The sequence below is a fragment of the Triticum dicoccoides genome, chromosome 3B, assembly GCF_002162155.2.
Source record: "Triticum dicoccoides isolate Atlit2015 ecotype Zavitan chromosome 3B, WEW_v2.0, whole genome shotgun sequence".
In the NCBI taxonomy this organism is placed as follows: domain Eukaryota; kingdom Viridiplantae; phylum Streptophyta; class Magnoliopsida; order Poales; family Poaceae; genus Triticum; species Triticum dicoccoides.
Genome location: NC_041385.1, coordinates 593,668,933 through 593,681,525, shown reverse-complemented (window position 1 = coordinate 593,681,525; position 12,593 = coordinate 593,668,933). Strand labels below are relative to the sequence as shown.

The window sequence follows — 12,593 nt, the reverse complement described above, 5'->3', positions numbered from 1 at the left end:
TTTCGCAATCCACCGAACAAGTACCGAACGTACGACACCTCCGAGTTCTGTGCACGTTCAGCTCGGTGATGTCCCTCGCCTTCTTAATCCAGTAAGATGTCGAGGTAGTAGATGAGTTTCGTCCGCACGACGACGTGGTGACGGTGATGGTGAAGTGATCTCCGCAGGGCTTCGCCTAAGCACTATGAAGTTATGATCAAAGGCGTAAACTGTGGAGGGGGGGCGCCGCACACGACTAAGATAATTAATGTCTGGGGTGTGCTAGCCCCCCCCCCATATATATAGGTGGGAGGGAGAGGGGAAAGGCCAGGAGGCGCCTCAAGTAGGACCGAATCATACTTGGGTTCCTCCTAGGCCGGCCGCCCCCCCTTCCTTATGTATCGGAGAGGGAAGGAAAGAGGAGGGAGGAGGGAAGGAAGGGGGATACCGAATCCCCCCTTTCCTTCTCCCTTCCCCTCTTTCCTTCTCCTCTAGTTCGGCCCATATGGGGGGGGGTGCACCATCCCCTGGTGGCTCGTGCGTTTCCCCTCTTGGCCCATTAGGCCCATATCTTTTGCTGGGCGTGCCCGGGACCCCTTCTGGTGACCCGATATGTACCCGGTACCCCCCGAAACAATTTTGTTGTCCGAATACCATCATACTATATATCAATCTTTACCTCTCGACCATTTAGAAACTCCTCGTCATGTCCGTGATCACATCTGGGACTCCAAACAACATTTGGTCACCAAATGACATAACTCATATAATACTATATCGTCAACGAACGTTAAGCGTGCGGACCCTATGGGTTTGAGAACTATGTAGACATGACCTAGACTCCTCTCTGGTCAATAACCAATAGCGGAACCTGGATGCCCATATTGGCTCCTACATATTCTATGAAGATCTTTATCGGTTGAACCGTTATGACAACATACGTAATTTCCTTTGTCCATCGATATGTTACTTGCCTGAGATTCGATCGTTGGTATCTTCATACCTAGTTCAATCTCGTTATCGGCAAGTCTCTTTACTCGTTTCGTAATACATCATCCTGTAACTAACTCATTAGTCACTTTGCTTGCAAGGCATCTTATGATGTGTATTACCGAGAGGGCCCAGAGATACCTCTCTGATACTTCGAGTGACAAATCCTAGTCTTGATCTATGCCAACCCAACAAACACCTTTGGAGATACATGTAGAGCATCTTTATAATCACCCAGTTATGTTGTGATGTTTGATAGCACAAAAGGTTCCTCCGGTATCCGGGAGTTGCATAATCTCATAGTCGAAGGAATATGTATTTGACACGAAGAAAGCAATAGCCCGCTCTCTACGAAATTATATACATGGATGTTTGGGACAGCAGAAACCTGAAGGAGTTTGATGATGTATGTTTTACCTCTTATTCTATGTCTGTTTCCGAATCTAATTGAGTTTTCACCTTTTCCTTTCATTTTTTTGTATTTACTCAAGTTTCTCTCATTGCTCAACTCTATCGGGAGGTCATACCAGAATTTTGGCAGCTTGTTGCTGACAAATGGGCGAAATTCGACCTCACAATAAGATAGATTTGGAGGCACTCAATGATGTTTTGACAAAGAAGAGAAAGAAACATTGTTATTTTCTTGTAGAAAGCAAAGGCTCAGTCACCGAAAAACACTTCATTCTGAGTGCATTTTTGTCTAATCATTTGTACACCATAAGTGCTTATTCGTCACCTGATTTCCATGTTAAAGAACTAGGCGACTCCCAGGAGCAGTTTTATTCGATTTTTACATTTTTGTCTTTGTACTAAATGTTTTTTGCACAAGAAGATGAAATGGTTGAGACCATTATTTTTCTATTACTTCACTTTATGTCTTGGTCTCTATTACATGATTTTTCACTTAATTCTAGCCATATATAATTAAGTTTTTATGCTTTGATAAGTTGTTGAATATTTTCACCTGTTATCTGAATATTGAAGGCTTCAAACTACCAACCCTGAATATGCATCATGTGGTAGCAGGATGCTTAGTTTTTTGGCTGTTTTATGCTCGTCAGCTAACTATTTGTTATTTATGTTTGCAATTTTAGGTCAATTCCATCTAAATTTTATCATTTTTTTCATCGTTCATGGGTTATAATCTTTTGTCATTTGAAGATTTTAATTGCACCGTGTATGTAGTGCATAAAGTTTCTTTTTTCCTTGCAAACAGATGTAAGGCATACAAGTAGATAATAGCGTGACACAATATTTTTTAATTGTTGTCGCTGGGCAAGTTATGGAAAGAGATCAAAATGTTTCACTTCCACCAAGTTTATTGCTTCCCAAGAACAATTTTTGCACGAAATAACATTCTTGGAATTCCAACAACGTTTGAGTCGTACAACATATTTTATATTTCAAATAACACTTTTCGAATTTAATAGAAAATTGTAACTCCTTTTTTTTGAATGAATTACTTTTATCGGATTTTTTTTCAAGCACATTCCAAGAACAATGTTTGAATCGAGGAACAATTTTTTACATTACAAGAAAAATATTTTAAATGGAGAGAATAAATATTTTGACCTACAAGGACGTTATACAAATGGAGGAACACTTTCCTAATTTCCTTAAGAACATTTGATTTGAGAAACAAATTTCTGAAATTCCAAGAACATTATTTGAATCAAAGAAAAAACATTGGTATCCCAAGAACAATATTAAAACAGAGGAACATTTTTTCCACTTTCGAGAACATTGTTTGAATTAAAGATTTTTTTTGGAATTTCACGAACTTTATTTGAATTCATGGACATTTTTGGGAATACCAAGAACAATATTTGAATTGATGAACATTTTTTTTGACTTTCAAGCACATTATACAAATGGACGAACATATTTCAAAAATTCTTATGAACAAGATCTGAATTGAGAAACAATTTTGTAAATTGCAATAATAATATTTGAATCAAAGAACAATTTTTGTAAACGAAAGAACCATCATTTTTTTGACTTCCAAGAACATTATTTGAATTAAAGAATAATTTGTGATTTTCAAGAACATGATTTAAATCGGGTTACACCTTTTGGAATTCTAAAAACTTTATTTGCATTTTTCGAACATTTTTATAAATACAAAGAACAATTTTTAGAATGCAATATATATTTTCAATCAACTAATTGTTTTTGAAATTTCAAGAACTTTATTTCAGTTGACAAACATTTCTTGGAATGCCAAGAATATTATTTGAATTGAGAACATTTTTTTGACGTCCAAGAACATTATTTGAATACAAGAATAATTTTTGTATTTACAATATTTTTTTCTAGTTCGACAAACCATTTTTAAAATCTGAAGAACAATATTTGAATTCAGGAATGTTCTTTGTCTTCCAAGAACAGTATTTGAGTTAAAAAATACAATTTTGGATTTCCAAGAACTTTATTTGAATTGACGAACATTCTTTATAGTTCCCGAACTTTTTTTAAAATCCCAGCAACATTATTTTAATTGAGGAACAATTTTTTGACTTCCAAGAGCATTATTTCAATCAAAGAACAATTTTTGGATGTGCAAGAAATTTTTTATATGAATATTTTACAAAGTCCAAGAGCACTATTTGAATTCAGGAACATTTTTTTGTCTTCCAGGAACATTATTTGAATTAAGCAACAATTATTGGATTTCCAAGGACTTTATTTGCATCGAAGAACATTAATTTTATTGAGGAACATTTTTTGAGTTCATGATTTTTTTAAATTCCAATAACATTATTCGAATCAAAGTTTTTTTTAATTTAGGTACGATTTTTAAAATTCGTATTGTATGAATTAAACAACATTATTTGAACAGTATAATTTTTCGACTTCAACTGTATGAGTATAAGGACAGTGGTTTGTAAGGAAATATTTTGATACAATCATGTGGTTTCGACTTCTACTGTATGGAAATCAATCATCATGTGAAGTAATTTGAAGGTGTTTTTGTGCCCATAATTTTTTCCTCTTCCAATACTCCCCTGTGTAAATAGAAAACAAACAAGCAACAAGTGTTAAGTTCTTGGTTTTGTTCCATGGTGGGTACTTGGGCCTCATATGTGCAAAAAAATTGGTCAGATGGGAGGTTGCGGCAACCCTTCAGCTCTGTGCAATTCGACCACGAAGAAGAATACAACAAAGTTTCCAATGTTGTTTAATTGTCCAGCCAACAATTCTTTTTTCATTCGAATGGAGAAAAATGTATGTAAGTGAGCCGAAACTGAGAGCTGTCGTATGCATGCCCGATATATTATTATGTATGCACAAACTCAAAACTTGTATTTCTCTCTGTAAGGCAAGAATGCCCTTTGTAATAGAGGAAGCCGCACATTATTTATTTAGCATGTTTGAGTTGGAAAATGGAGAAATGTCTGCATGTTGTGCGCTAGAAGGTATTGTTAGTTTGTTAGTTTCCTCTTCCTCTTTCTAGTTCTACCAATTTTATGCATCGTCTCTTACCAGGACACACAGGTTTCTAGTAGTGCTTTTTTTTTAGAAAAGAAGGATGACCCCCGGCCTCTGCATCTGGGAGATGCATGCGGCCACTTTATTGATTATTCTCGAGGACCTTACAAAGTATTACAATAATATACCTGAATCCGTCATCTTGGCAACATATGCCAGTACTCCTATCCAAATGATGAAAGCTTGCTAGCTGGGCCACTACCCAGACCATTCATCTAAGCCTAACATCAAAATGATGAAGGGGTGCTAGCTGGGCCACTACCCAGACCACTCATGTAACCCTAACATCAAAAGCCGGAAACCCCAGCCGAGCCACATACCGGGTCTGGGATACAAACCGGTTCGACGCACTCGTGTGTCGTCGCCGCCATATTCCACGGGTCCGTCTTCAGAGCAAATATTAAGGCTTCTACCTTGTCTGGCCACTCAGCCATCGACGTCACCACGACACCAGACAACTTCGTCCTCCTGCGCGAGTCCATCGCCACACATCGGACGCCGAATCTCCACTGCGCCATGCCGCCGAGGTACACCGCCATCAATGAGTAGGATGAAGCACCGCTCCGCCGAGTCCGGCAGGGCTGCTGAAGACCAAGCACCATGGAAGAAGGACTCCGAGGCTGAGCACATAGGCGGCAGAGCGCCAACGCACCGCCACCAGACGAACTCCGACCACGCCACCAACCTCCGCCAGGCAACCAAAGCATCACATCCACCCCAAGCTCACCACGAACGACACCCCCAAGAGGGTGACGACGCCCGGAGCGCCGCTGTCGCTCGATCCAGCAAGGATATGGGCTTTCGCCCGACATACGAGCTGGGTGGAAGGAAGAGGGGAAGGAGGCGACCTAGACGGCGCCTACAAGAAGGGTACGGCGCCCTCGGGCGTCGCCGCCATCGTGGCCAACACTACTGGCCTCGGATTTCTCCAGCGCCACCTCCCGCCTCCAGCCGTCAAACAGGTACAACTCCGGCGACAAAGGCCACCCAAAGCAGGACCATCGGAGGCAGCCCTGGTTGAAGTAGACGGAGGCCTTCAGATCTGGATCAGGCGCCGCCGAGACGCCCGCACCAGAGCCGCCACCTGCCGCCGCCTCACCGCCCCCGCGACCGAGGAAGAACGACCAACACCAACGAACACCGGTCACCGCAGACCCGACGTCGATCCACCAGCCGAGGCCGCCGCCATGGATCCAAAGCCCCCCGAGGAAGAACGGGGTGGCCAGATCCTCGCCGCCACCTTCACCGGTGGCGGAGCGGCGAGCCGGCGGCCACCTCCGGTGGCGACGAGGAAGAGGTGGGGTGGGGGAGAGGGCCGGCGGCGGACTAGGTTTCCAATAGTGCTAGTATCATAAAACTGAAAGTTCGTTAGTTCAGGTTTCTTACTGTTAAGGGGCCATACTAGCTTTGCACCCCACGGTTCTGCAACGGGTAGCTATGAATTCCGGCCACAATTTTCGAAAACTAGTGGCTGGGACGCGCCCTGGGCGCGTCTCTTGAGGCAGGACTGTGCGCACTAATCATGCCACCGTATTTTTTTAACGTGCATATGCATAGTTCGGTGAAAATACTTGAACAAATAGGTATGAATTGCCTCCTCTTGTAGGTGAATAGTCATAACGAATATAAACAGGTACTCTCCACAAGTATAACCCCATTATTCAGTAAAATATATAATCAAAGGCATAAAGGAACTAAAATATTCAAATGGACATTGAATTGATCTGGGAGCAGCTGCAATGTCCCACATCAACACCACCTTACACCACTTCATGCTCTGCATTCCAGCTACCAACACCCACAAAAACCCGAGTGAAAAATAGTTGGAAACAAACAAAAGTACATAACTGAATCCAAAGGAGATTAATCGGAGGTGGTAGTCGTATGAGGAAGCACTAGAAAGTTTAGTAGTGAACCCAAATCAATCAAAGGGTCATGTTTTACAGAAAAAGAATATCCGTCTTCTTGCTGTCGACGTACCTGCATAGAGAATTGCATCATGAGAAAGGAACAAGTTCAAAACTAACATCTCATGTTAATATTAACCGATCTAACAATCCAAAAAAATAGAGAGAGGAGTTGGTAATTAGCTGCCTGGGAAGAACTAACATTTCACCAATAGAGTTGCTCAAATGCTAACCAACTCATGTCAGGTTATGATATCATGACATCACCCGAATTACTTGGAAAAGTAGAATATATAGATTCAGAAGTTTTTGGTGTTTCACCGAATGCCATATATCCATCTATAGCAGCATAAGTTTCTTATCTACACTCTGAACATGTTCCCAAGGAAACAAAGGCTAAAAGTAGCAGCAGCAGCAAGGGCACTATGGCAGAACTGATCTTCCCAAGATATCATATAAATTGTGTGTGTGACTCTGTCACCTGGTGCATCATCGGAGATCTAAATATCAATGTTTGCTTACAGAAGAATGTTACTGGATAACCATCCAATACAAGACAATAAATGATAATCATAATAACCTCTTGTTGGACAGAAACATAGCTATTAGAAAAATAGAACAAATGGTTCATATCATTAAATCAGATCCAAATCATATGCCTGATTGACTCTGTAACTTACCATGACTAGACCCCCGACTACTTCCAAATCATAATCTCCATGTTTTGTCGGTGCTTGTGAAACATCTCCTTTGCTGCCATTCCCTCAATTAGAGTTCGATTGACATGACGATAAGGGCCTGTGTAACTCTTGCTCAATCAAAGTCCATGTAAACCATTTTACAGAAATTATAATGCATCAGAGAGTTGAACACATATCAACAGATATTGCACTACTGATACAAAAGAGGCATTACTAATACACATAGCACATTCAGCTAGGCATTTAGACAAAGATGTGGATGGCATGCTACTAAAGCATCAGTTGATGCTACATACGAAAAGATAGAAACTGATATTTTCATTAGCAATCAACCAAACACTTTTCTAGAACAAGAGTTGATCAAAATCACACTACGTGAGACCTGCTAGATTAGCTAAAAAACTTACGAAGAAACAACCTTCACATACATGCTCTCAAATATCACCCAACAAGTTTACTTTCTGCAATGTATCCTAACTAAGTAACTATTACTTCAGGAAACCATGACTTACTATCAATGATTTTTGATAATTCTAACATGCAAGTTTCATGAATCAGACGACTTCACGAAACCTATAGAGAAGGCTGATGGCTGTTAAATCATGGGAGCAACGAGTACTATACCAGCCATCCGACAAACAAAGTCAATCCATTGTATAAGTAGAGGTTGCGAGTCTTCTGGCTAGAAACATCCAGATACCTGCACAAAATCATAATAATTTTTCAGAACGACACATCTTAACCCAAATTCTTTAAGGATTGTATCAGTGGCATCAAACGTTACCATTTAAGGTTCAATGGTGGCTTCAGTTAAGAGTACCATAAGTAGGTACATGTGTGCTTTCCCACTGAACAAAACAAGACAGATTACGAACATGGAAACTCCGTGATGCAAGAGCTGAAACAAAGTAGGTACATTTGTTTCTATATAATCGCACTATTCCTGCGAATCAAAGAGGCCCTAATCTGCCAAAATAGATGATCATGGTACTACCAAACATGAAATATTAGAAATCGCACTATTCTAATCCTGCACAGAGGCAATGATAGAAGAATAGTTTGCCACATTTAAAATGGCAGCGCGGTCTCCCACTCGCCTATGTTGTGGATCTCGCCACTGTCGAAGAGGACAACATAACACCACTGACCTGCAGAGGCGCTGGTCGCAGCATGGCGAGAAAACCGACACCAGGCATATTATCCAGATCGCTCCGCCGCCTTTCCGTGTTGACGCGGATAATTGATCAAAATTGTCGTGCGCCTTGAAAGTTGTACATCCTCAGATTGAGCATCCATGCTGAACAAACATCAAGTACCTCATATAAGCTTTCTTAACCTCTTGAAACTTTTTTCCTGCATCAACATGACCTTTATTTGTATCTAATGGAGCTTCTTCGCAAGCTTTTAGGACAGAGAAAGAGTAGGAGGTAAATAACAAATTGCTACAGATCTGATAAAATGACTCTAGATCACTTTGTAGTTAAATTCAGTTCCTCCAAATATATCAAACATTCATAAATATTTTTGGAAGATTTTTTTGAATTGTTCAACATAGAGACCTGGGCAAATATTAGCAGACAGAACTAAGAGAGAACATTACCACTGATATGGGCAAACGGTCGTCTAATTTCTCCGCATAAAACCCATGATGAACTAATAATGGGTGAACAATGATTTTATTTCTAAGCTTAATGCTCCTCACCTCTTACACAACACATCTAGCATATAATAATATGTGTTTATTTGCAGCCTGGAACATCTAAAGTTTTAACCACAAGGAACCTTAGTGTTCACTGTTGACACGATGCAAGACATAAAGCCAAAGACTCACACTTACATTACGTCCTACATGTTATATGTGAATCTACAAACATGAAATTTGATCAATTACTCATGGGTTAAATTTTCTTTCTTTACAGATCCTTCTAGCAATGAAAGAATGTGCACATCAAAAAGTGTCTTCCTTTAGTTGAGCTTTTCAGTTCAGCATAGACCAGGTAGAAGTATCGCATAGCTGCGGAGAGAAAGAGAGAGAGAACACCAACCTGCAGTCGATGTCGGAGCAGCTCAATGGATGCCAGTTAGAGGACACCAGAAGGAGTAAAACCACGAATCACTGAATCTGGAATCCTGCACAACAAATGATATATACAGTTTAGATCTTTTGACACAACGGTATAACACCTACAAATACATGTTCTTTATACAACAACTATAGTGTAGTAAACATGCATATGGAAAATTGCATAGGTATCATTTTATACACGAAAGAAATACCTAAGATGTTGTAAGATAAATTTAATACAGACATGCCATTGCTATGTTACATAAATCAAGTGCATGGGCCTCAGGTAGAAATTTGTATACAAATCTATTCACCTACCCAATTCCTCACACACCAGCATCAATGCAATGGTCATGAAAGAATTGCATAATAGTGTATACAAACAGGAAAACAATCTGCTACAAAGTTCAATAATACAACAGATATTGACAGGGTGGACCTGACCAAAAGTGAATATTGATTGACAATATGTTGATTCTCTAAAAGAAGGGAAATATACAAGTAAAATATTAAAAACTAAGACAGTGAAAAAAGAATTAGGGTGCATTAGAAGTGACTTCACCTATTGTCATACAAACAACCAGCACTTTCCAAAAATTCAGGAGGTGTGGACAATTCCATAGACTTAGTACAGTCACCCTAAACCTCAAGAATTGCTCATGTTCCCATGCTATCTGCAAGATTACAAGCATGTCACTTGGAAAGCTTGAAAGTTTAACAAAATATAATACTTAATCAGCAAAACAAAACCAGTTCAAGGCTTCTAGATTCCAAATGTATTTACTAAACAAGCATATCAAATTCCTGAAATAGCATATACTCGATGGAGGGAGTACTTCTGAACTTGTTTCTAAAGCAGACATGTTGCCAATACAAATCTAATTTTGATTCTGCATTCAAAATTCTATGTCAAGCTACAATGTGAGAAGAATTTATTCAGCAATAAATATATCAAATTCCATCGTGCTACTACTGACAGTAGGTCCATGTAAGACGGATTATCTAAAATCCTGATGAGATTCGAACCTAAAATTCGATTCTTAAAGTTAACATGTTAATTAACATATTGTTGCTTCTTCAATATGTTCCCAATTTTAACCCCACAAATGACCTATTGTTACAATTTCAATCTTGGGCAGACCAGAATTTTCACAGCCCTTAATATCATAAACAAGTGATGAAGGCATTCATGAAGCAGGTTTCTGTTTGTCTCAAACCATGGACATTCTGCAGAAATCAAAATAAATACATTGAGTACAGCCCAGACTTGATCATAAATTTCACATTGATATGCAACTATGTTGAAGCGTTGTCCCTGTTTAATTTTTAGATAAAGGAGTTCGTTGAACGCTATGAAGGCTATGTACCAAAACAATCTCATCAGCTAATGAATCAATCTGCACCAAATTAATGAAAAGAAGGAAAATAATTAAGCAGGAGATGAGATGGGGCCGGGTGTACTGACGTTGGGGCCGTGGAAGTGGACGCAGAACACCTTGTAGGCATAGAGAAACAAAATCTGCACAAACAAAGAGACAAAGATGTGAATCCAACACAAAGAACATCCCATTGGGATTTATTTGTTTGCCTATCTCCAAGCAATTACATCCAATGAGCCATGTTATGCATCCACGGCCTACTTGCAACTGATTTGGAATAAAGGAACCCTCAAGTAGAGGAACTAACCAGTCGTAAACAAGATGGCTACAGAAGTGCAGGCCTCCAGCGATGGCTGAGTTGGGACAAGCAAGGCGAAGCAGCGCTTGACGGCAACATCGGAGTAGCATCGAGCGCGTTGCTCCTGCCAAGTAAGACGGCGACGGCACCGTGAACCACCACGGCTGCAAGCGTGGGGATGGAGGTGGAGCTGCATCGGCGGCCGCGCACGAAGAAGTGGGCAGAGCCCCTCGATGCCATCCCCTTGCTCCCGTCCTCTGCAACCACCATGGTGGCCGGCTGGAACTCGAAGATATAAGGCTTGGGGAAGTAGAGGGTCTCAGGGGGGCGCCTTCTCCAGTGGCCGACGTCGGAAGTGATGGGATGGGACGATGGAGCAGAGGCGGCGGCGAGCAGGGATGGGGCGGCGGCCGCGCTAACCCTAGCCGCCGGGAGGAGAAAACGAGGGAGAGGGCGAATGAGGAGGGAGTAATTATTTTTATTTTAGCATGGTAAAATCGATCGATGTGGCATGCGCCCTGCAGTTCGCTCTTGGAGAGTGCGGCGGTTGTGCCTGGGCTGTGGCGGAGGGCTCGGTGAGTGGCGGCGGCGGCAGATGAGGAAGAGGGAGAGGAATCGGGGACGAAGGCAGCGAACGGGAAACGAGGGCTGGGCTCTTTGTCCTGCGTTTCCACCTTACCTTAGCCCGTTAAAAAAATCGGCACAGTAAATCGGGACAGGTGGAACGCGCGAGGAGGCGCTATTTACGCGACTGTTAATGGGTTTAATGGGTAGATTTTATTAGCTCAAAATAAAGCATCAAGAGAATACAAACACGATGAGTACACACCCGGCCTCTGCACAGCTAGGATGCACACAGCCAACACCAACTCACAAAAAAAAACACGCCTGCAAATAGCAAAGTCATATAAGACCAAAGCTATGCATGGGCGAGAAAAAGAAAGAAAGATTTTTTTTTCTAAAGTGATCAGTTCCATGATCGGCAAAATACAGGAAAGACCATATCCGCAGCCGTATCAAGACACCGAACATCATGATTCTTCAACAGCAACGCCTTCAGGAAGAGAGCAACACTCAAATGCCGCCGTCACTGGATCAAGCAGTCGACGCCGGAATCTAGGTTTTCACCCTGAAGAAATTGTCCGAGCATATCCGAGCAATACCTTCAACAAGGTAACGATGTATAACCATCGCCATTGCCAGAATTCAAATCTGGGCTTTCACCCCGGAGCTCGATAACGGGTACTTAAGAAGCACCGCCATCGACGTCACAAATGTGTTGTCGCCACCACTTTTCCACGATCCCAGCAGCTACATGCGATGCCCCGCTGCACAACCATCCCTCTGCGTCAAGCCGACGTCCATAGTTTCCATCTCATTGCCGAAGTGAACCATCGGATCTGAAGAGATGAACTCCCGAAGATTTTTCGATGTACACAGCCGCCGTGGAGCCACAAGAGGTCGCTGCACCATCACAGTTTGCAGCCACCATCGCTAGGCCAAACAAGATCCGAATCACCGTTACCGCCCTAGATACCGCAGGCAAACGAGGGGAGACCGAGCCGCCATCTAGCAAGGCCCGGCTCGAGCGATGCCAGAGGACGCACGCATCGTCATCATCCGGTGGATCAAGTCCACGCGTCCCAGCGCCGATGCGCCGCCGGCCTCTGTGCCCACCAGATACAGGTTGCCGCCGCGAGCACAGGCCAGCAAGGAGCCATCCCGAGGCACCACCGGCGTGACCCGATGCCGCCATGCTGGTCAGCAAGAGGCCAAGCCAGCCGG

At 42.0% G+C, this 12,593-nt stretch overlaps 1 protein-coding gene across 4 annotated transcripts; it reads right to left on the bottom strand.

Moving 5' to 3' along the window:
* Window positions 1-6,044: 6,044 nt before the first annotated feature.
* On the bottom strand, window positions 6,045-11,487 carry LOC119277301. Of its 4 annotated transcripts, none has more exons than XR_005137025.1 (9): window positions 10,818-11,484; window positions 10,597-10,650; window positions 9,694-9,805; window positions 9,112-9,196; window positions 8,215-8,419; window positions 7,851-7,914; window positions 7,691-7,766; window positions 7,046-7,163; window positions 6,045-6,438 (listed from the first exon to the last, which is right to left on the bottom strand). XR_005137025.1 is itself a non-coding variant. In XM_037558560.1 (3 exons), the coding sequence occupies exons 1-3, from the start codon at window positions 11,002-11,004 to the stop codon at window positions 10,249-10,251; spliced, it is 351 nt and encodes a 116-aa protein (XP_037414457.1). In that variant the 5' UTR covers window positions 11,005-11,487; the 3' UTR covers window positions 10,049-10,248. The 4 variants fall into 4 exon arrangements, 1 of the variants encoding a protein (XP_037414457.1); XR_005137026.1 differs by having other exon boundaries at window positions 8,215-8,363; window positions 10,818-11,483; XR_005137027.1 differs by lacking the exon at window positions 7,851-7,914 and having other exon boundaries at window positions 10,818-11,485.
* Between the last annotated feature and the right edge of the window lie 1,106 nt (window positions 11,488-12,593).